Below are 25826 nucleotides of genomic sequence, written 5' to 3'. Positions count from 1 at the left end.
CACCTCAACAATTCCATAAACTAACTCTTTCACTCTCTCAAACATCTCCCCACTTACAGATGTTTTCTCAAACAATGTGTTTTATGTCATTCATGGCCAGTCCATCCCAATATTAACACAATCTGTGAATAAGAGTGACAACCTACATTGTCCGTCTCTTAGTGACCCATTCATCCTTTCTGATTCCTGGTTTTAGAGTCTATTCCACACACACCAGATTCCATTAACGGATTCTCTCACACTCTTCAACCCTTCAATAATCTTGGCCCACCTGTATCCTTCGCTCTGCCAGAGAAGGAAATTTTCCCTAGCTCCTCCCAGGTCAGATTCCTTAAACTAATTATAAATTTGTTTCTCTTTTCTGTACTGACTCCAGTTCCAAGACATCTTTGCTGCAGCACTCTGGATGAAAATGTGCCCAGTGCTCCAAGTTTGTTGGGGCTCCAAGTTTCAGGCTGCATCCAATGCTCCAACTGAGATTGCCTAATGTATTATCCCCTGTAAAAACCAATACTCTACTGACCTAATAATAAATGCAATGATATTGTTACTTTTTTTTTGTGCAGTTACGCATTAAACTGGTGACCCTGAATTTTACATCAATAGCCCAGATCACACTCCAGAGTGGTGTCCTTTAATTCAGAGATAGTTCGTTGTGTACTCTCTTTGATTTCCCCATTGCCAATCTCATTACCCTATCTGTACTAAATATTACCTGGCACTCATTAATCCACCTCCACAAAGTAACTAGTTTCTTCAGCTTTTGGATTGTCTGGTCTTTTATCATATGACCTCCCCCATTGTAACTTGTACCAGATTTCATACTTTGGCTTCAGTCCTAAGCTATTTCTTATATGCTATAAATAGTAATCAACTCACCAATGATCTCTTGGACACCCGCTAGCATTCCTTTACCATTTTGTTTCAGTTCCATTCATAACTACTCGTAAAATATTCAGTTAAGCAAATAAAAATTGAGTTTGTCACCAACATGAACAATTAGATGAAATAAACGTTAACATCCAATTTGGTTCCTGGTTGCGTCTTCCTAATGACTTCTTTTTAAAAAAGTGAGAAACAAAGGCACGTCCTTTTTTAATTTGCAAAATGGTGCTGAAACTTAAAACATCCTGACTGACCCTGGCAATGATCAACAAGTGCTGCAAGTGTCTTCAGTCTCATCTTGGGATCATAGGTCCAAATCAGTAGGCGGCGGAGTGTTAGGCTGTTTTCCAGACCAACATTTACACCTTGGTCATCTTCCACTTGTATCTGTGGGTTTCAATTTGAAAGAAAATGGCAAATGAACTTCAACTACAATTATACAAATTACAGGGAATCACACCACAATCAACCCAGGACCCAGAAGAATGTATTTAGTGTCTTCTCTATGTACTTGCTGAGTTTAATTTCAACAAATGTTTATAAATCTCAAGTGCAATTTTCTAGTGCATCCCAAGACAAAAGTCCTGGACAATTACTTTCAATTACTCATTTCATAACCTCACAATTCCCTTTCTGTCAAACCTAAGACATTGACCCTGGTCACCTGTTTCCTTCCTCTCTCTTTCAGCCTTTCCTATGTTACACAGATTCACCACAATATTGGTTGACCACACGTTATTTGGATTAATCAGATGGTTTTACAGCTGGATAGCCTTCCTGCCACGAATGCTCCAAATTTATAAGCAAACAGACCCAGTGTGGGATTCAGGAATGGTGGTTCAAAAGGAGGAGCGAGAGCAGAGAGGCCCCAGAAGCAGAGATCAATTTTATATTGTCTCAAGAGCTTATCTTCAATCCAGGGAGGAAAATGGTAGGTATTATTCCGTTGGTTCTTGTGACTGGATATTGATTTAAGGACACAAATCTACCTTAAAAAATGTTACATAGATAATTAGCATTTTAGAACCTCAAATGAAACATACGGTCCGTATTCTGTTGAATTAAAATATATTAGGGGAGCTCATGCCCATGACTGGCCTGCCTCGATGTGGGAAACTCGAGATTCTCCTGGTGGGTCAGGATGGCCATGTGTGCAGGAGGTGCCTCTGCCTTGGGCAAGTCAAGATCTGGATTTAGGAGCCTGAGTGGCAGCTGGGGACACTACAAACTATTGTGCATTCACAAGAGGGAGTCAATGTTTCAGGACACTGTCACTACGGCAGAGGGGAATGAGTGACCAGCAAACAGAAGAAGGGGATGAGCAAGTAGAGTGAGACCTTGAGTGTACGTTTGGCTTTGGAAACAGTGAATGCAATGGATCCACTTTGAATGTTCCAGATGTTTCTGGGTTTTTTTTGGTTGGGTGGGGCAGCAGGTTTGGTGTCACACAGGGATTTCTGTTGATGGTTCAACCATTGACCATGTTTATGAACAGCTAAGATGACAGTGTAGGGTGTCATAAATCCAGATTTGCCAATGACACAGATAGATGGCAACAAAAGCAACAGGAACAAACAACTGTAAAACTCTATGATTCTGTGATAGAATTTCACCTTTGTCTTGAAGGAGAGAAATGGGAGTTTGAAACTAGTAGCTTAATCTTAAATAAAGGCACTTGCAAAAGACATGAGATTGAGTTGGTCAAAGTGGAATGGAAAATAAATGCAAAGACAAGACAGTTGAGAAGCACCGATGAGGACACAGTGAAAGAAAGAAACTTTCAAAACACATGATCCATTCAATTAGACATTTCCACAACACTATCAAACCTGCACTTCCCCTCAAATTGTTTATGAACGCAAGGCATACAAGATCACTGCCCCCAAAGCTGAAATGTGAGATACCTCATATGTTAACTCTGAGCATGATTCAAGAAAAAAAAAGTTGTTCACAATGCAGGCTCCCTTTCCTTCCTTGTGAATAATTTCAAATTAGGACTCCTAACCCATATTTCAAATCATTCTTTTCCAGAACTTCAATTACCTACATTTTCCTTTCCTTTCTCTCATCAGTTTTTTTTCCAAAGTTCAATGAGTATAGCTACTGCCCTTTGATATTTTTCCAATTCTGCAAGTTTTCAGCAACACAATCCATAATTTTCATCCTTTCAAACTCAATTATTTCCCCCCCAAAAAGTTAGAGAAGATAGGTGGATGAAATTCAGTTTGAATTTCCACTAAGCTTCACAACACCAGAGCTTTCATCCAAATATAATTAATAGAACTTTGGCTATATGGTTGGGACATGTTAAAGGCACAATATAAATTCACGTTGTTGTTAAAAGATCTGACAGACTGCCAATGAGAAAACTCAACATGCAAAAGCACAGCATCGCCTGCAATATTAAAGATATCTATTCCTTATCGTAACCTCTAAAGTTCTACAACAAGGGATTTGAGCCATCAATAGATCAAATTACAAAGTTAAATGAGGAAAACATCTTTCCATAGCTTTAACCAGAATTGTTAATCTACAAATAAAACAGGGAAACATTTAATGGAATTATATTGCGGTTATTTGTCAGCCACAGACTAACCATTACCGTCTTATAAGCAACGATCATGGCCTTAAACCTTGAAAATGCATCTGTGACTTACTGCATCTTTAATCTATTTCCATTCTAATGATAAATATTTGATGTTTCAAATTGTTCTGTTATACTGAGACAGTATTTTGCTTTTTCCACTGTACAACATGCAAGTCTTGTCCTCTAAATGCTGAATGCCAGAATCTACTGGTAGTGAAGGACCTTTTGCAGGGAGATGGTCAACAGCAATGAAAAGGCAGGCAAAGTTGAAAGCAACCTAGATAGGTTATGCAGGGAACGTGAAGGTGAGGACTGCTGATGCTGGATATCAGAGTCGAAGAGTGTGGTGCTGGAATAGCACAGCCGGTAAGACAACATCAGAGGAGCAGGAGAATTGAAGTTTCGAGCATAAGCATAAGCTCTTCATCAGGAATTAAGTTATGAAGTTGCAAATGGCTATTAATGTGGGGAAAATACACAGTAAACCCAGGTAAGGAAATACTATACACCGCATTGTTTAATTTGATAGTCAAGCCTCAAATTCCCCTTCCATAAATGGGAGGCAACTTATGTTGAGTACAAAATATGAACTACCAGTATTAGTTTAGGAGGTCACCATTTTGAAATATGAAGAGAAAATATACTGGTCATTCAAATTAAATAAATGTTGTTTTAATGGATGAATTAATTCTAAAAGAATTAACTACAATCAAACTATTTTAAAAACCAAACTAATCATTTGACGCAGAGTTCAAATTAATTCTGAATCACAACTGCAGCTTTGTTATTAGAATCCCACTGTGGATCAGATTTGGCACTTTCACTTACAAAATCATCTCTTCACATCAAATCATCTACCAAGTGGGTTATCCAACATTTTGAGCAACTTGATGCCATTACTGTAGCTTGATGGGAAAAGAAAATCACAGAAAACATCAAGTGGGGCAACACATTTTATTTTCATTTGTGAAGGCCTTTTTTTCCTCCATCCAGCATCTACCCATTCCATTTGGTGCAAATACGAACCTTGAAAACCTTGTTGAGGCACACAAAGATTAAACTTTTAAAGCCAGACCCATTCGTTTTGCAGCAATTTGGATATTTTGTCTGCAGACACCTTTTGACTTGATCAAGTAAATGGGACTTGAACATTGCCCAGAGTAATACTCTCTGATTCTTCCAATTTAGTGCGTTTATTCACTGCTTGTGGTCTTTCTTCTACATTGGGTAGACCAAATACAGACTGAGTGACTGTTTTGTGCAATACATTTATTTAGTCAGTGAACAATACACTGAATTTCTTGCCACTTGCCATTTTAATATTCCACCTTGTTCCCTCTCTGACTGATATTCCTGTCCACCGCCTGCTATTGTTTCAATAAAGCTCAACACAAGCTTGAAGAGCAGTACCTTGCCTTTTGTCTCATCACGTTCCAGCCTTCCAGATTCAATAATAATGTTCAACAACTATCGACTAGAACTCTTGCTTCCATTGTGTATGGTGTGTATTGTTTTGCTGCTTGTTCCTTTCTTTGTTCTTTCATATTACATTCATGTTATGTAGCTGTCATGCCTCATTTGGATGACCTTTGTTTTCTTACTAGACCAATTACCACGCATTGGGCTTGCGCCTCAGAAATTTTGTGATTCCATCTATCATTTATTTCACTCCACACCATAACAGATATTCCCTTACACTGGCTTTAAAACCCCTACATTTCAATTTTTCCTCAAATCTGATGAAAGGTCAATCTGAAATGTCAACTCCGCTTCTCTTGAAGATGCCAAGTGAACTGCTGATTATTTCCAGATTATTTATTTTCGTTTATTAAGCTGTATTCTTTGAATAGGCCATAAGGATACCGACTTCATGTATCACTGATTGACAAATTCACTTCATCTTCATCCATTCAATCATTGTGGACATGCACAAAATTGCAGGGAACTTGAGTTTTGTCATGGTTTTACTTTTGAAAATCACCGCAAGGTTGAATTTCATTCCACCAGCCTTTCATGCTGGTATCACACTGCCTAACCTTCTGTAATTTACGCTGGAACTATTTTTGAACTTTCTAATTCCATAACTTGGCTGCAGGACATATCAAAATTCATGCGTGGTTCATACAGGTTGCCACCATGTCTTAATGGCACTCATGTTTTGGCCACTGTCAGATGGAGAATAATTGGAAACAGACCAGACATTGTCAAAAGATTTCAGTATCTGAGCATTCTTGGACTTTTGCTGCTGCATGATCACTCCATAATGCAGCTACATCAAATAACTGTTGCACGGAAACAGACCTAGTTTGATTTGACTTACACCTGTTGCATTTAGCGTGCCCAAATAACTACACTGACGATTTGAGGGCTAATACTTGCTCCTCAAGCAGGCCAATGGAGAGGTCCCTGCTCTCACGATAAAGCTAGCCTTGGGCATCATCTTGGTGGATTTTTCTTGTTTCATTCTCACACCACATTTTCACTAATATCAAATATCCTCATTGGAACACCATTATCTGACAGCAAATAATATAGTTCTTATAAGAGTACACCCAAGTCTTTGTGAAAATGACTATCATTCATAGTTTCACACCTTTTAAAAAAGATTTTGATAGCCTCTTCTTACGACTTCATATTTTTCCACATTATATTCCATCTGACACCTTGTGCCCACTCACTCAATCTGTCCAACTCTTTATGCAGTCTCTTCCAACTTGCATTCTCACCTAACTTTGTACCTGCACCAAACCTTCCGCCTCTTCATCCAAGGCATGAATATAGATTGTAAGTGGAGGAAACCTCCAGCACTGATCCTTGCAGCATTCTACTTCTCACAGCATACGTACTTTAAAATGCCTCAATTACTCCTACACTCTGCTTCCTGTCCAAACTCCTCAGCCTTTATTTTACATATTAACCTTTTATGGCACATTATTAAAGACTTTTTCTTGAAATCCAGGTATACTACTAGCTCCCCTTTAACTCTCCTACTAGTTGAATCCTCAAATAGCTCCAATTTATTGAACAATTTATGAATTGTCCCTTTTATGAATAATGTTGACTTGTATTATTTTGCTGGTCGAAGAGCATTATTAAGAGTTTCTTAACAAGATTCCATCAATTTCTGGACAATAGATATCAGGGTATCTGGCCTATAATTCGCTGTTATTCCTCCTTCCCCTTTCTTGAATAGCAGTGCCATCTTGCTAACTTCCAATATATTGTGACCACTCCAGAATCTGGGAAATATTGGAAACTTATGACTAGTGTAGATCGCCCATTACTGTAGATATAGGGCATCTATTGCGAAAAAATTGTATTTTAGTGCCTTAAAGCTCTCCAGAACTACTACTCTGATTCTACTTTCCTCAGTCATATTCATGCCTAGGTTACCTCCATTCCTGCTATGTAACTTATGCCTTCTACTATCAAGATATATACAAAATGCTGGACCTCTCTCTGTCTCTAATAGCAGTTGGATTTAATATAATAAATGAACTGCAGTGGTTCAAGGGTAACTAGGAATGTGCAATAAATGCTGGCCCAGCCAGTGATGCCCATATCCCATGAATAATAAAGCTGGTTGATACACTAAGTTAAAGGAAAAGTGCAGGGAGTGGAAATAGGCATTAAGTTGGCATGAGGGTATATGGGGCCGGGTTGAGGGCATGGGTTAGGATGAATGGGGTGAGGAGGTGGTGTGTGAAGGTGAGGCGGAGTGAGAACTAGGAGGAATATTTTATACTGTATTCTTTTATTTTTGGTCACAGTAGTGGAGCCCCAAACCAAGTTTTCGACCTAACCAGTCTCGCTATATGGAAGTCTCCTGAGGTCTGCCTGGCATGATTTGCAATAAATAAGGCATCTGGGCAGCCATATTTTGGCCTGATTTGTGGAGCTGGGAATCTTCTGGCCCGGGAACAAAATGGTGAGGCCTAACTTTCTTCTCCACTGCATGAAAATCTACAGTGGTCATCATATTGAAAGATAATTAGAAACAGCTGTACAGAAGCTGCGAGAACAGATGAGGAAAAAGTGGCCTTTGCATGCCAAAGCCAAGACAACTAGCTGAAGAGTTGTAGTCATGAGATTTTCAAATAAACATTGGATGGTTGCTTAGTCAAAATTTACTGGAATGATCCCCACATAACCTGTACTATGGAGAGCAGTTGGAACATTGCGAATAATTCAAAGTGAATACCAACGGGGTGCAGATTGGTTCTAAAAAAAAAGTGAATGGACCTTCAACATGCTTGTAAAATTTATGAAGATATACGGGAACTCTGTTTGGAGGAAGAAGTAAAAAGTAGAACTGAGTTTATAACATTCTATTTTTGAAAGAATTGTACTAAGTTGTGGTGTCTGGTTTGCTTCATTTCTCTTTACCTACATTCAAGTTTGAATTTGTTTAAAAATGAGAAAACTTGTGATGCAATGTTTTAGTTAATTCCAGGATGTTCAGATGTCTCCATTAACATGCCTGTCTCTAAGGCGATTCTAACAGGAGTAAAGTTAACAATTCTGTCCTGCCAACATGATGCACTTTCACACAAAGAAAATGGTTTCAATTTACAGAATACTATACTTAAAGACAAAAACACAGTCGAACAAGTGAACACACAAGCACAATAGACACTGAGACAGTAAGCTTGAAACTTAAGTGACAGGTGGTCATTTAAATTTACTCAGCCAGGGCTGCTGGACACTACTGCCATATAGATAAAGAAGATTTGTAATGAGTAGAAATACACACACAGAACTGATCAGCTCAAATGTAAAGATGCAGCTTGGAGGTTTGAGTAACTGGTGAAGTGTTAGAGAAGTAATATACTTTTTTTTTTACCTGGGAATGCAAAACAGACAGCAATCTATAATATTCCTTCAACTCCTGATGCAAGGAAGCACAAAAGCTCTGTAGAAATAAAAATTTGAATAAAAGGCTGAAAAGAATAATTATTTATTTTCTGTTAGTGTACAGTACACATTAGTTTCTAATTAGTCATGGTAACTATTTAAGCATGTCAGGATGAATCTTATATAGGTCTAAAATATTCAAAATTACAGATAGAAAAACGTTGATTGCTTCAGAATTATGTTTTTTTTATTTCAAACAAACTGACGATCAAAAATGTGTGTCAAACAGACAAAATATTAAAATTAAACAAGCAGGAATATTTAAAATAGATCTCAAAGAATTCATTCGATTCATGAATAACATTTCATCTATGGGAATGCCTTTCCAACAGATGCCAAGCTGGGGATTGAAAGCACACAGAACTTGGCAAAGACCTTGAAACTTTGCCAAGGTGAGCAAAGCTCTTCATACCTCAGGGATGCATTTCTCTCTCAAGTCCTTAACCTTTCCTAGTTGTTTGCTTACGTATGTCTGTTCAGGGGTATAGACGCTGCAAGAGGAGTACAACATACCTGACCCACAAGACCAAAGGCACGGTCCAAGCATCTCTGGTCAGTGTACTTTCTTATTTTGTTGTGAAGCCATCCAAGTTCTGCTAATCTACTTGCAGTATCCCTCAAAGACTTTGATATTCCCATCTGTACAAAACCAAAAAGAAATTCTATGTTGACTGAACACAGCACCATTTCGGATGTGGAAAACATTTGGCTTTCTCCCATACAGCAATCAATTACATTTCAAAGTTAATTGCATATTAAGAGGTTCTGTCATGTTTTTAAAAAAAAAGTCAGAACAATGGTAGTCATTTCTGCCCATCAGGTCTGTTCCATCATTCAATGAGATTGTGACTGACCTGATAATCATCAACTCCACTTTCATGCCTTTTCCCCATAACCCTGAATTCCATTTACTGATTTAAAATCTGCTTGTCTCAGCCCTGAACACTGTTAACCACCTAACCTCAACAGCCCTCTTGACTGGGTGGGCGCTGGTGGTTGGAGGGGGTGGGGGTGGTGTTGGGGTTAAAGAATTCCACAGATTCGTTATCCTTAGTGAATAAACGCCTCATCTGTTTTAGATTGTTAATATCCTAGAAATTTAAAGCATTACCAGTCCACTTTTTCTCTACAAGAATTTCTAAATTTTCAAACCATTTTAAACAATCTCAAGGACAGCCCAAGCATGGGTGAAAGGCAGAAAGAAAATATATCTAGTTGCAGATTATTTATATGCAACAATTAACTGGTTGGACAACCAAGCTAATTCTTTGGTAACTGGTAAAGAAAGCAGATTAACAATGCTCTATACTTTCAGGCTATTGACATTGAAAAAAATGACATCTCTCCCAATCCAGACAACTTATGATTCTCAAGACTTCAATAAATGTCTTCACTGAATTCTATATACTGTTCACTAACAGATTAGAAAATGAACAAGAAAAGGTGGCTGAATATATAAATGCTAAATATCATGCAAAAATTTATATTTACTCCAAATTTTCAATTAAGATCAATTACCTTGGAATCAATTTTATAGCAGTTTTCAGAATTACACATTTTAATAGATTTGCCATCAATTCCTTGCAGGACATATAGAATATCTCTGACCAGAGCTGCCTCTGTCACTTCTGAAGATGCTGAAAAACAACACGACAGATCAGGACTGAGACTTCAAACAACTGTTTTTTTTAAAGCAGGCTGCATTTACAGTTAAATGACAGGGCAGAGTGATGATGGCCTCAGGAAGGTTCAGCAAGGTAACATATCCTTCAGCATTACACATACAGCCTAGGGTAATCTATGTGAGGAATTTCAATAAGGTGGATTCAACAAGAAACATTACCAACTGCCAACACATGGCAGAGAGCAGTAAACATCTGTGCAAGTTGACTGGAGCATTTCCTACATTATAAGAGCTGATATGGCAAAGGTAATTAATTGGTTATTGGATACATTCATTGAGTCTCATTGTCTAACAGTTCTCACAAGTTATCTAATTAACTGAACATATAGTCAAATAGATTTAAGTTGTCAAATAGTTGTCTACATATTCAAATATGAGTAGCAATATCTTATGCAGGGCAAATGACCTGGAAGAAAACTGTTCTGCCACTGTGTGTTTCAGGCCACAACGATCAAGTTCATCATTAGCAACCCCAGTAGGTGCAAGACCATAAGACACAGGAGCAGAAATAAGGCCATTCAGCCCATTAAGTCTGCTTTACCATTCAATCATGACTGCTAAGTTTCTCAACCCCATTCTCCCACTTTGTCTCTGTGACCCTTGATACACAAAAGCCTATCTCAGTCTTAAATATACTCAAAGACCTGGCCTCCACAGCTTTCTGTGATAATGAATTCCATAGATTCAGCACACTCTGGCTGAAGAAGTTTCTCTTTATATCCGTCCTAAAAGGGCTTCCCTTTACTTTAAGGCTTTGCCCTCGGGTGTGAGTCTCTCCTAACTACTGATTCAACCTGTAAGTTTACCTCGATAGAATCCTGGACTAGATATCCCAAGTCTCTTTGCACTTTTCTCCCCATTTAGAAAATAGTCCATCCCATTATTCTTCCTTCCAGAGTGCATAACCTCACACATTCCCATGTTGTACACGATCTGCCGCTTCTTTGCCCACTCTCCTAAGCTGTCCAAATCCTTCTGCAGCCTCTCCGCCTCCTCAAAGCTACCCGTTCCTCTATCTATCTTTGCATCGCCTGCAAACTTAGCCAGAATGCCCTCAGTTCCTTCATGTAAATTGTTAACGTTTAAAGTGAAAAGTTGTGGTCCTACCACTGAGCCTTGCAGAACCTCACTTGTCACCAGCTACCATCCTGAGAAGAACCTTTTTATCCCTATTCTCTGCTTTCTGCCAGACAGCCGTGCTTCTATCCATGCTAGCACTGTGCGTATGACACCACAGGCCCTTATCTTACTGAGTAGCCTCCTGTGCAGCACCTTGTCAAAAGCTTTCTTGAAGTCCAGGATAACATTCATTGGTTCTCGTTGCTCTAACCTGCTTGTTACTTTCTCAAACAATTCTAGCAGATTTGTCGGGCATGACCCTTGATGAAATCATGCTGTCTTTGCCCTATTTTACCATACATTTCCAAGTATTCAAAATCTCATCCTTCACAATGGATTCCCGGAGCAACAGCTTAATCAAAAACAGAAAATGCTGGAGAAATTCAGTAGGTTTGATAGTATCTGTTGAGAGAAACTGTTAATGTTTTGAGTGACTATGGCTGTTCAATCTGGAGAGGAACCATACCGACTCAAACATTAACATTGTTTTTCTCCCTAAAGATACTGCCAGACTTGCTGAGCTTCTTCGGCACGTTGTTTTTATTTCAGATTTCCAGCATCTGCAGTTTTTTGCTTTTATACAAGCGAAACAATAAGCACTAGAAGAAAGGTTTTAAAAAAAAGGATTTTCCACAATGCTTGACAGCCCAAGAAGTACTTTAAAGAGTTGTCATATTGCTGTAATGCAATTTGCACTCAGCAAGGTTCCATAAACACCAAAGTGATAATAATTAGATAATCTGGGTAACTGTTCAGAAAACCTCTGCCCATGCTGAGAAGTTGGCTGTTGAGTAGCAAATTAAGAAATCTACTGAATACTCACATCCATGTTCTCCTTCACGTCTCATTCTTGACATATTGCGAGAAATGGAACTTGGGAGGCCCTTTGAGGTAGATAATGGAGGTTGAGCAGCAGATAAAGCCCATGCAAATCGTGATCCTAGTTGCTGCCTCACTGTATCTGCCGTTCCTGTTGTTTGGTATGTTTGTCTGATTAAGATACAAGCATCCTCATTACAAGTTACATTTTACAGGACTTGGCCACAATTTAGAACCCATTATATTATCTGCCAGTGATAACTGCGCAGGTCAGTATCAGTGAAGTTACAGGAAAACTACTTTGGGCTTCTGACCACACACACACACACACACACACACACACACACGATTTTAAAAGTTTTGTGATGAAAACTTTCAGATAGACAATGGGAGAAGATTTGCAGTCAGGATAGCATAGTCACCCAAAAAGCAAAAATAGGAAGGCATTAGAAGGGATGCAGAAAAGATTTACAAAAACGCTTCCAAAAATATGGGATTTCAGCGATAAAGAAATATTGGAGAAAATAGAGCTGCCCACTTAGAGGAGAACAGCAGATTTGGTGGACCGGTCCAAACTTCAGGAGGGTCCAGGCAGAGCAGATAGGAATTGTTCTCATTGAATGAAGGATCGAAAGCCAGAGGATACCAATTTAAACTTGAATGGTGAATCACCCAAAGGTTTCATGAGGAAAAAGGTTATTACACTGCAAGTAATTATGATCTGGAATACATTGCTTGAAAGTGCGGTTGAGCCAGATTCAATTGTGGCTTTCAAAAGGTTCTTGGATAATTTTGTGAAGAGAAAATAAAATGGAGGGCAAAGGGTAAATGTGGCAGAGGGACAAGCTGAGTTGCTCTTAAAATAGAGCCAGAATAACTAAGATGCGTTTAATGGCAACCTTCTGTGCTGCAAGCATTCTATGATTCCATACCCTTTCCGTCTCATTGACCTCATCCATGTATCCAATGGAATATTGACTGCTGATGTATTCTGTATCAAACTCTGCTTTATTTGCACACACTCACTTATGTGTGAACATCAAAACTTATGCTCCAACTCTCACGTTTTCAAGCACCTCTGCTTAACTGCACAATTGACAAGAGCCGAGAGATGACAATTCAATAGAAAAGGGAGAAGAATCACTAAAAATCCTAATCAGAAGTTCAGAAAGTATTTTTAACAGTTTGTAGTTAACATTGATTACTGGTTCATGGGCACTTTTTCCCATAAGTAAAACATAAGCTGGAATCTAAACTTGAATATTACTTGAAAGCATTTGGAATCATTAAGACCATCATCATATGGAATGTGTTGATGTGTCTGAAGCCACCATAAAGGACCAAACACGATGTTCAATTTGAAAGTTAACTTTTCCATTGTGCCAAAACATGCAGAGTCCTTTAGACTGAGTTCACTCCAATGAGTGAAGGTTTGAGGTTTGCAGCTATATAGTGGCACAGTGGTTAGCACTGTTGCCTCACAGCGCCAGAGACCTCTGGGTTCAATTCCCGCCTCAGGCAACTGACTGTATGGAGTTTGCACATTCTCCCCGTGTCTGCGTGGGTTTCCTCCGGGTGCTCCGGTTTCCTCCCACAATCCAAAAATGTGCAGATTAGGTGAATTGGCCATGCTAAATTGTCCGTAGTGTTAGGTGAAGATGTAAATGTAGTGGAATGGGTCTGTGTGGGTTGCGCTTCGGCGAGTCAGTGTGGACTTGTTGGGCTGAAGGGCCTGTTTCCACACTGTAAGTAGTCTAATCTAATCTAATACTGCTTATGAAAGTACTGCCTGTCACAGCTTGCTTTACTTTACACAACTAACCCCACCCAGCCCATCTCACAGCCTCCAGTACAAGATGAGCCAGACAAAGCTTGGAGATTTAACTCTATTTTTATGAAGCTAAAAATAAAAAAAAAATCAAGAGTTTTGTTTGAGGAAATCAGATGATGTGTAACTCCTTTTGACCACTGCCATCACATCCCATAATAGGGCAGACAAGAAAAACATTCAACTGGTAATTCAAGCTTAGTAATTCCTGTTCTTGGTCAGCAATTAACATCCTGCAAGGGGCACTAGAAAAACTCCAAAAAGCAGTTCTTCCAAGATGAGACAACACAAACTAAAGTTACATTAATCTACAAAGAGTCCTTGTCACTACATTAGAAATGATTTCATTGTAGCCCTCAAGGATTTTACATTCATATTTTACTTTAATTTGCAGATCAGAAGGTTACTTACCCAGGTAATAAAGACTGAGGAGTTGGGGTTGGTCCATTTAAGCCATACACACTTAGACTACCAACTCCACTGCTTCCAATGCTGCCAGCACTCTGAGATGAAGGAGCTCTATCAGGATAAGATAGGGGCAGACTCTGGGGTCTTGAGTAATAATAAGGGGTAGAATGAGCATCTCTTGGCAATGCTTGAGCAAATAATGCTGCATAATTAGCAACCTGAAAAATCAGAATGATCAAGCTTAAGTCAGGGTGGCAATAGCATAACAAAATGCTAACATAAAATTCAAATCAACCTTGGCTTCCAAAGAGTACATTACTTAAAATCTCATTGTAGTGAATGTGCATACAGCCATAAAGGATATAAAGTGTATCATGGAATTAGCTGTCGTGCATTAAACTTTAAAACTTCAGATAGGGAAGAGACTTGGATTATAAGTTTTAGATATCAAGAGAAGTTAAACAACAATGGAAGCTGCTGCATACAGTCCATCAAAGCCAATCAGATCATTATGTTAGGATAAATTCAATACCAAATATCTAATCTCAGACCTTTCTATTCAGCTGTTTGAACATAAATCAAAGAAAGTCAGCAGATGTGTACATGCTGTATGTAATCTCATAAAAACAGGGAGTTTATGCTGGAATTGTATAAATGTTGGTTATTCCACAGGTAAGCATTGTGTGCAGTATTTTATTATCGGACATATATGATAGCACTGGAGATGGTGCAGAGGAGATTTATCGTGATGCTGCCTGGGCTGCAGAGCTTCAGTTAAGAAGAAAGATTGGAAAGACTAGGACTGCTTTATTTAGAGTGAAGGAGATGGAGAGGGGACATGATTGAAAAGTATAAAATTATGAGGGGCATACACATAGCCGTGAGGATGAAACATTTCCTTTTGATGGAGGGTTCAAAACTCAGGGACATAAATTTAAGGGAAGGAACACAGGCTTAGAGGAGTTGTCAGCAAAAGCTTTTTCACCCGGAGGGTAGTGGGAATCTGGAACTCACAGTTGTAATGGTGTTAGAAGCAGAAATTTATTTAAAAAGTATATAGATGGCAAGGCACACAAGGATGTGGACCAAGTGCTGGAAAATCAGATAAGAATAGTTATATGGCTGTTTTTGGTCTGTGCAGATGATAGATCGAAGGGCCTCTGTGCTGTAGATCTCTATGACCATGACTAAAATGGAACACCATACAGATAAACTTGTGCTATCTCCATATACTGAGACATTTACTCTGAAAAAAAAACTTCAATGTATTAGGATCTCTGCTTTTCAACTCTCCAGGACTGACCTCCCACTTTGTCAGATGACCTCCACTTGTGACAGGTACAGTACCATCCCATCTTAAATGTTGAGAGTCATCTCCTCTGCCTCCCTCGAATGAAATTTGGCAGAACCAACTGGAAACGTCTGTTCAGTTCTTTTCTCAACCTCTGATATACGGATCCATCAACAGCCAACTGTGACCAAACTAAAGAATTCTAACCTATTGAAGCTGCTTCCCTTTCACCATTTTGGAATTTTGATTGCAGCGCAGCAGTTTTAAATTATTCAGTGGCAAAGACTAGCCATGAACATACATATGCAATTGCAGACGCACAGCTAAAAGTAACAAGATGTTTTTACCATAGACAAATAACATGAATATATACTTGAATGAAACATACTCAAAGCTGAATATCTAAATAAAAGGATATCTTCATCTTTGGTGGTCTTAAGTAGTGTTAGGCATAGGGGAATGGGTCTGGGTGGGTTGCACTTCGGTGGGGTTGGTATGGACTTGCTGGACCAAAGGGCCTGTTTCCACACTAAATAATCTAATCTAAAAAACGTCTAATTCTATAGTCATGAACAAACTGTCTTACAATCACATTGTTGGCAGGGACAGGAATTGAGTTGGTCTCCAAATGTTTGAGGATCAAAAACAATAGCTTCACTCTTCCCAATTGTTAATTAAAGGAAAAATCTAGCTATGGAATAAACAGTCTAATAATGTAGGAAAAGTCAAGTCACAGTAATTACCAGACCATAGGGCAGCTCTCAGAGTGACAACTGATAGTGCTTTTAACCTGAGGATCATCATGCTTTAGGGGAAGAGGAGAGGTTGAGAAGACGACGACATCATGGTAACCTCAGTCAGTGTGGGAATGGAATCCATGCAGTTGGAATCATTCTGCATCACCAATCAGCCATCTGGCAAACTGAGCTAACTTTCAGAACGCTTTGTTATAGTTCAAGCAACTTGGATGAAGAGGTACCTGTGGCTGCACTGTATTTAGGTTTTGAGAAGGCACTTGATAATGCTATTAGACAAAATAAGAGCTAAAGTGTGTAGCGAACATATTAGCTTGGATATAGAATTAGAACCTGCTCAGAATCTAGGAAATATTGGAAAATTAAAATCAAAGTATTGATTATCTTGGCAGCCAATTTTATTAGGAGCTGAGGATGAATCCCATCAGGATGTGAGGACTTTGCTATTTTTTTTAAAAAACAGGATTGGTTACCTAACGGGAAATAACAGTTAAGATATATTCCAATGAAAAAAGATTCTAGGGATGGAATTTAACTTTCTTAATTCACACAAATCGCAAGGATTAGTTTCAAACTGAATTTTAAAAAAGTGTATAATTCAGCAAAGATTGTGCAGATCAGAAGATTGGACAAAATATAAAAAGACAGCAACAAACAAAATAAAAACGGACTAGATAAAAGGGATAAATTCACATATGAGGGAAACCTGACTCTAAACATAAAAAGATACTAAGGTGTTAAACCTATCAGGACAGACTGAACATCTTGGGACTCTTTGTAGAAGTGAGCAATTTGAGGAGTGGCCTGATAAAAGTCCTCGTGGCTATGAAGATGTTTGATTGTGCAGACAGAGAGGAAGCTCAAATAGGGCATGAATACAAAAAAAGTCACATACGTGATGGTCACTAATACAACCAATAGCACCTTCAGGAGAAATATCTATACACAGAATAGTCAGAATATGAAGCGTCGTCCAGCAAGGAAAGCTGAGGCAAACAACAGATGCATTTAACTAATTATATGAGGAAGAAAGTATACACTGGCAGGGTTAAAGAAGCAGCATGGAAGGAAAGATGGTCTGGGCATTAGCAGCTGTATAAGCCAGTGAGCAGAATGGCTAGCCTATACTGAAAGTATCAGATGTTGCAATCAATTCAATTCTGAACGTTCTAATCCTAGAATAATATGAGGTTGGTTAGCTCAGTCGGCTGGTTTCCGATGCAGAGTGATGCGAATAGTGCAGATTCAATTCAATCACTGACTTAGGTTACCATACAAGTTTTGCCTTCTCAACGACTTCCCTTGCCTTACATATGTTGACTCAAGGTTACACCACCACCAGTTGTCTCTCTCTAATGAGAGAGGAGGCCTATGACGCTCTGGGACTATGGCGACCATACCTTGTTACTTAAGCATGTACCAAGATTTAAATCAACCATTTCTTCTGTTTTAAAAGATGTTTGAGCTGATTGTTAGTAGCTTCCTGAAGTGTCAGTGCTTAGAATTTCAATTCCAAGATAACTTTACTGATACCTTGCTTTGGGGTTTCCGTGGATCCTCACTCAGGCTTAGCAGGAGATAGAGTACAGCCCATCTGTTTTTTATAATGCCCTAAGGGGAACAGAACATATCTGTTAAATGAACTAAGACAACTTTTGTTGAAGTGATAGATCATAAAGCAGAAGGAATCTAAAACACATCCAAATGTTGAAACAGAATAACTGCAGCCGCTTCTACCCATGATAATTCGCCATATAGGTTGTAATTCAGACATTTGAAGGTGGTCAAGATACCAACTATCCTCCATAGAAACTAAAAAGAAAAGTTGGGAAGGAAAAATAAAAGAGAAACATTTGCAACTAGAGAGTGGCTGAGAAGAGGAAGAAACCAAATATCATTGACAGGCGGAAAAATAAAGCTAATGGGGCACATGCATTTAGAAAAATGACGTCATTAGCTTTGAGACAGACATACTTTTGGCACTGAGCTCTTCTTGAGCGATACCCAGACATAAAAATATACTCATTGCATAATTTTCCATACTGAAGCATGAGATTGCAGGGTGCTCAAAGAGGGAGTAAATATTAAAAGATACTTTATATACAAATTAGTGTAATAAAACATCCCAAGACACCTTGGTGGAGCATTATAATGCAAAACTTGGCATTGATTAATGCAAAAACAAATTTGGGAAGATGGCCAAAAGCTTGGTCAAAGAGCTCGACTTTATAAGATCAAATAAAAAGCTGGAGGCTGATACTGAGGGAACCCCAAACTGCTGAAGGTACAGCACCAATGATAAAGCAAATAAAATTTGGAGATGTTCAAGAGCACAATAACATCTAAGGGTTAGATCGGAGATTACAGAGATAGTGAGGGGTGAGGAAATTAGGAATTTCACTGAAAGGATCAGAATTCTTAAAATTGATGCACTGCTTAACTGGAAGCTCAATTAGGGTTAGCGATCCAAGGGATGACAGGTAAAGGGATTTGATGAGAGCAAAAACTGGAAGGGTTTTAGATGACCTCATGTTTCTGAACAGTAGAATGTAAGGAGTGTGTGTCAAAATAGTCACGCGTTAAAATAACATGCAAAAATAAAATTCTACAAATGCTGGAAATCTAAGTAAAATCTTAAAATGTTGGCTAGGTAGCATCGGTGGAAATGTTTATGCCTAACGTAATGGGAAAGACCATCGACTTTTGTCTTTAAAGGAAGAAAGGGAAGTAAAGGGAGGAGGCTGGGTTTTCCAAATAGAAAAGCTGCAAGGCCATTCAAGATTGCTCAAGTAGAGAGTTTGTCAGCAAGGAAGTGTGTAAAAGAGTTTAGTGCGATAATCAGCAGGTTAAGAGAATGGACCAGTAGATGGTAGGTATGTGGATAAGCATGAGGTAAAGGGCTGTGAGAAGAAGATCAATACGTTAGAGTATACACTCAATAGAGGGATGAAGGGTATAGACAAACAAAGGGACCTAAAAATACAAGTATGTAACTCTTTGGAAGTATAAAGTCACAGAGGCCAATAGCATTTGGTTTTTATTAATAGGGCCACAGAGTACAAATAGTACAGAAGGCATGATGAAAAATGTATATGAATGACTTGGTTCAGCCACAATCAGAAACTATGTAGTGCTGGTGCTTCATTATGGAAATGACATTAAAACCACTGGAAACAAATATAGATTTACTCAATGATGCTAAGAATGAGAAACTATATGAGAAGAAATTTGAGAAACTAATTAGAGAAATCTCACAGGTTAGGTACAGGAGCTTTGTTTGATAAATGTTCACTTTAAGGCCCATGCTCTCTTAGCGCTGGTGAAGATGTTGATGATACATGTTGGCAGATGCAGAGAGTTTAATGTCAGAGGATGAGATTACCTTGGATCTTGCCAGCAGGTTACAGAGGTTGAACAGATTTTGGTTTGGTTCTATAGATTAGGTGGATTCCAACAGGAAAAGGGGTGAGATGAAGCATCGCAGCAAGGAAGGTCGTGAAGAGCATTGTGCGATGACACAACTTGACCCTTATATGAACGTGAATTGGGTTGGCATTGGATGCATTGTTTAGGATCATAACTTGCATGTTCTTATAGAACAAGCAGAAAATGGTGACAAACTTTGAAAATATCAAAGGATACTCTATAATCTCTTGCTGTTGACAGTATCAAAGAGCTTTTTGAGATCAAAGGCGCCCATATGCAAGGGTTGGTGCTGTTCCCACCTTGCTTTTATAGTTACTGCACAGTGAAAATCATGTCCATCGTTGCTTTAAAATTGAGGTGCTGCTGAATCTGGAGCCAACGTAGGTCAACAAAGACAGGAATGATATTTGTTTGATGAACAGAGAAAGGGGAAATGTTACTTTAATATCAGATATCTACTGATCAAGCAAAAATTGTAGAAGTGCAAACAATTTAGTGTCAGAACCAAATGTAATGCATTACTGCTTCGTGACAGGAGGATCAGGAAATTGGAAAAAGATTGCTCGTTTTGATCTGTTATGAGAAAATGATATTAACCAGAGAAGAAATGAAGTTTAGGGTGATAAAGACTGTAAATGCTGGAGTTCAGGATGTCACTAGTTTTCTTCTATGTAAGAGCTAACTAAATCTTACCTGTGATTGCAGTTTACGGTGAAGTTCTGCAAACAAAGCAGCATCTGCCTCTCTCCTCTGTCTTGCCACTGTAAGACAGAACATTGTCATGGGGAAATGGTCATCTTAAAGTATGAAAACCGCAAGTTCATCAAATTGCGCATCCCACTTCAATTCTATATACAAGCATGAGAAGACTTGGATTTTTCATCAATTCTATTAAGTTTTAATGGACGTTAAGGATCACTGTCACAATCCAGACTTTGTTCTTAATAAAATCCATTAAAATTAATTTATTTGGTCATTGAAGGCATTGCTCAAGTTGCTGTCCTCATATGTTATCTATTTGTTAATCATGGACAAGTCCAATTCTCTGCATCCTACGCTGAAACTTTATTGCTGGAACAGCACAGCAGGTCAGGCAGCATCTAGGGAACAGAAGATTCGACGTTTCGGGCACATGCCCTTCTGCATCCTACACCTCCTGCACCGAGACACCAGGAAGGCATGACAGCTTCTTCACTGCAAAACAGGCAACGATGCACTGATGAACATTAAATTAAGCATTTACTCCTAAAGTTAGGGATAGTATCAATTTGAAAGAAAATACAAAATACAGTAAAGATTCGTGGGAGATCAGAGATTGGACAAATGTTTGAAACCAGCAAAAAAAAGACTAAAGACAAAACAGGAAAATTTGCTGTATGAAAAGAAGGCTAGTTCAAAATATTTTAAAAATGGTTTGTACAAGTATATAAAACAGCAAAGGGTAAATAAAGTGACATGGTAAATGGTGAATAAATGGATGTGACGTAGTTGAATTTCAAAAGGTAATTAATAAGATGCCACTTAAAACATTACTTAGCAAGGTAAAGAGCTTGTGGTGTTGGAGAAGCATATTAGCATGAAAAGTGGATTAGTTCGCTAACTGCAAGCACAAAGAGATACAGCTTAAACTTGGCAAATCAAACCTCGCGGAGTTACACAGGGATCGACGGTGGAGCCTGATCTATTTGCAATATATATGTTCATGACTTAGAAAACAGTAGCTAAAATGTGCTGATGACAAAAATAGGTAGCAAATCAAGTTGTGAAGAGGACACAAAGGGAAACAGATAGGATAAGTACGTGGCATAGGATGGAGATTGCGAAGATCTCTTTTCAGTACAAATGCAGGGCAACTTCAGAGCATCCTGATGGGGAAAGGATGTGTACAGGGAGTGCAAATACATGCTGAAGAGGCGACAAGTAGGGCCAAAAAAGCAGAAATTATGGAATGATATAAAGCATCAGAAGAATCATGAATTTATGTAAGAAATTGAGTAAAGCGGGGACAGTGAAATAGAGTTAAGATAAGTACACATTACGTTCAGTAGGGCAGGTATAAACTGGAATGATGGGTTTGCCAGGGCTGTGTGTCTGTCTCTGTGTCTTGTAAACTACAGCTGCATTTTCTTTTCCATTTCACCACCATTAAATACTCCTTTGTCTTTTGCACTGGGCTTCTGTACCATCTGGGTGAAAGTGAGGACTGCAAATGCTGGAGATTAGAGCAAGATTAGAGTTGTGCTGGAAAAGCACAGCAGGTCAAGCAACATCCAAGAGTCAGGAAAATTGATGTTTTGGCCAGCAGCCCTTCATCAGGAATGTGTTTCCTGCTCCTCGGATGCTGCCTGACCTGCTGTGCTTTTCCAGCATCACTCTAATCTTGCTTCGATACCATTTGCCCTATTGTTGCACTTCTGCCTCTGTCAGAAGTATAAAAAAAATTTCCAACTCCTTTCAGTTTTTAAGAAGCGTCACACCAGACTCAAAGCAGATGCTGCCAGACCTGCTGAGATTTTCCCTACATTCTCTGCTTGTTACAGATTTCCAGCATTTGTAAATTTTACTTTTATTAAAAATGCAAATTTTTTTTCATCAGGGGATCGCTAGTCTGTGCAATTATCTTCCTCAGGGAACACTGGAGCCTGGATCTTTGAATATAGTATATTCAAGGCTGAGTTAGACAGATTTTTGTAAGGAAGTTAAGAGTTATGGGGACAATCAGGAAAATGGAGTGGGGTATAATTGGATGAGTTAAGATTTATGAAATCACAGAATAGGCGAATGGGACCAAATTGAACGTGCTATTCCTAATAATATTATGAACAGGGAGGCACTTGGATTGCCATCTGAAATCTTTTACCACTAGAACAACAGAATCAGCAATCCTGATTTTGTTCTTCTGCTCCACTGTTTAATAGCAACGAATTAAATGCCAAAGTAAGTGAGGAATTAAATTTGCTGGCATCATAGATGATGATCATAGATGCCAGACAAACAAAGTAGGAATAAACATTGATCTCCTCCTTTGGAGGACCATCAATTGTTTAGGTTATTAAAGCCTTTGTGAGATTTTTTTCCTTCCCGCCTTGACGTGGAAACTCATCTCCTCACCATTGAATATGCAACCATTCATTCTTTCAAGCTTTCATGCAATTACTTGTTAAGTAAGCTAAATGATTCAGAAACTTGGTGATAAATATCGTTTTCACAAAAATCACTGCAAGGATAGAGGATGCGATGAGTTGACCCTCAGTGTTATATTTGCTGTAATTAGTGCAAGGAGGGAGCGCAAGAATTAATGTCACACTTGGACTTTTTAAAAAGGAGATATCATTGTGATATTTTGCAAGGATCATTTTTGATAGATTAAAACTAGTGAAGACATTCACAGGTTTGACAAAAACTTAATCAAACTATAGGTTGGCCATAATAATGACATAAAAGAAAATTTCCAAGCCTAAGTGATCTGAACAAACACTGAGAACATTTTCATTGATTTCTGAACTACTTTAAGAAGTCAACTTACTTTCTTTCTTGATCTTTTCAGCGACAAGAAATTCATCTCTTTCCACGGTGGGAGCAAAATTACTTCCAATTACTCTCACAGCGTACTGGAATTGTTGAGCCACATCAGCTATAAAAGACAAGTGCACACGGTAAAGCCAATTCAGCTCCACAGGTTGGACGGGAAATTAAAATAAACTAAAACTTGGTCTTAGAAACAACAATACTGACAAAAATGTTCCAATTTTAACTGACCTTGATCATTTTGCAATAGAGAACATTATATAATCAAAAACCAGTCTCTCAGATTTTATCGCATGCTTCACACTGCAAATTACTAATTTGTTTTCCTATTTATTATATTTACAAGTGCACATAAAAACACAAAATGCTGCAAATGTGCATTTAGAGAACTAAATAATGAAATAAAATGAAACTATGTAAGGAGGTCATGAGGCTATAAAGGGAGATAGACAGGTTAAGTGCGTGAAGATCTGGAAGCTGGAATATAATGTGGGAAAGTGCGAAATTGTCTATCTTTGCAAAATAAAAAAAATGAACCAGATCAAAACAGAGAGGTTGTAGAACTCGGAGATGCAGAGATCTGGGTGTTCTCATACATGAGTCACCAAAGGTTAGTATGCAAGTACAGAAAATTTAAAAAAAAACTAATAGAATGTTGTTTTATTACAAGGTCAATTGGATGCAAGAGTAATGAGGTTTGCTTCAATTATACAGAGCATTGGTGAGACCATATCTATAGTACTGTGTATAATACTGGTCACCATACATACAGAAGGAGGATGCTGATGCATTACAGGCTGTTCTTAGATTTACTGGACTAATACCTGGAATGAGCAGATTGCCTTAAGAGGAAAGGTGCTTGAGCGTGGGACATCACATGGAGACCTCCTGCAGAGATGTCCTGAGCTGAGATGACTGACCTCAAACAATTTTCCTTTCAGCTAGGTATGACTACAAACAGCAGACAGCTTTTCCTTGATTCCCATGGATTCCAATTTGCTCGGGCTCTTTCATGCTACAATTAGTCAAATACAGCCTTGATGTCAAGCGCAGTCACTCTCATCTGACAGCTAGAATTCAGCTCTTTTATCTACGTTTGAACCAAAGCTGTAATAAAGTCAGGAGCTGAGTGGCCTTGACAGAACTCAAATTCAACATTAGTGAGCACGTTATTGCTAAGCAACTTCTGCTTCATAACATTTGATGATAATTTCCATCACTTTACTGATGATGCAAAGTAGACTGATAGAGCAATAATGGGCCAGGTTTGATTTATCCTTTTTGTTTAGAGGACATATTGGGCAATTTTCCACATTGCCAGATAGTTGTCAGTGTTATAACCTCCCAGCATGTTTAATGGTTCAATCAAATCTCTCAGTCTTCTCCTGTTCAACATTTTCTATGATGCAAATAAAAAAATAACTCCACTCATTCCAGGTATTAGTCAAATAAACTTTCTCTGGACTGCTTCAAAGTATTTATATCCTTTCTTAAATGAGGAGACTACAAACGTTCACAGTACGTCAGATATGGTCTCATCAGTAACCTGTATAACTGAAGCAGAACCTCCCTACTTGTACTCAATTCCCCTTGTAATAAATGATTACATTTCATCAGCTTTCCTATTACTTGTTGTACCTGCATATTAACCTTTTGCATTTCATTATCAGGACACCCAGATTTCTTTACATAGCAAGAGCTCGACAATCCCCCACAATCTCAATAATCTGCCTCTTTTATTCTTCCTCCCAAAACAAATAATTTCACACCTTCCCACATCAACTCCATTTGTCAGATTTTTGCCCACTTGCTTAAGCTATCTGCTCTGTCTACTCAATTTACTTTGCTAACTACTGCTGTGTTATTAGCAAATTTAGCAGCCATATCTTCCATCCTTTCCTTTGTATCACTTATACAAATTGATAAAGGTTGGGGTTGCAACTTGTTTCTGGTACCCTACTTCAAGCATCTTGCCAACCAGAAAATGATATATCTATCCGTATCATTGCCTGTTAGCCAGTCAACCTCTTATCTATGCCAATGTGTTCCTTTCTCTATGCCATGAGATTACATTTTCTGCAAAAATGTTTGACATAGCACCTACAAATGCCATTTGGAAATCCAACACATCCACCAGATCTGCTTTCTCTACAGCATGTTAACCTCAATTTCAACAAATTGGTTAAATGTGGTTTCCCTTGAATAAAACCCTGTTGATACTGTTGTGGTTCTGTTCGCCGAGCTGGAAATTTTTGTTGCAAACGTTTCGTCCCCTGTCTAGGTGACATCCTCAGTGCTTGGGAGCCTCCTGTGAAGCGCTTCTATGGTGTTTCCTCCGGCATTTATAGTGGCCTGTCCCTGCCGCTTCCGGTTGTCAGTTTCAACTGTCCGCTGTAGTGGCCAGTATATTAGATTAGATTAGATTACTTTACAGTGTGGAAACAGGCCCTTCGGCCCAACAAGTCCACACCGACCCGCCGAAGCGTAACCCACCCATACCCCTACATTTACCCCTTTACCTAACACTACGGGCAATTTAGCATGGCCAGTTCACCTGACCTGCACATTTTTGGACTGTGGGA

At 38.7% G+C, this 25826-nt stretch overlaps 1 protein-coding gene across 1 annotated transcript in view; it reads right to left on the bottom strand.

Annotated features, from left to right (window-relative positions):
- The window catches only part of tubgcp3 (tubulin, gamma complex associated protein 3), a 58625-nt gene that overhangs the window by 29809 nt on the left and 2990 nt on the right, over positions 1-25826 (bottom strand). Inside the window, exons 2-10 of the mRNA XM_043691221.1 lie at positions 23243-23350; positions 20410-20477; positions 17824-17901; positions 14248-14462; positions 12013-12179; positions 9905-10023; positions 8900-9025; positions 8316-8384; positions 1140-1272 (exon numbers count right to left, since the gene is read on the bottom strand). Of these exons, the coding sequence (XP_043547156.1) occupies positions 1140-1272; positions 8316-8384; positions 8900-9025; positions 9905-10023; positions 12013-12179; positions 14248-14462; positions 17824-17901; positions 20410-20477; positions 23243-23350 (1083 nt within the window). The remainder of the gene's footprint in view (positions 1-1139; positions 1273-8315; positions 8385-8899; positions 9026-9904; positions 10024-12012; positions 12180-14247; positions 14463-17823; positions 17902-20409; positions 20478-23242; positions 23351-25826) is intronic.

The sequence above is a fragment of the Chiloscyllium plagiosum genome, chromosome 6 (genome assembly GCF_004010195.1).
Source record: "Chiloscyllium plagiosum isolate BGI_BamShark_2017 chromosome 6, ASM401019v2, whole genome shotgun sequence".
Lineage (NCBI taxonomy): Eukaryota > Metazoa > Chordata > Chondrichthyes > Orectolobiformes > Hemiscylliidae > Chiloscyllium > Chiloscyllium plagiosum.
This window is presented reverse-complemented; position numbering and strand designations above follow the sequence as displayed.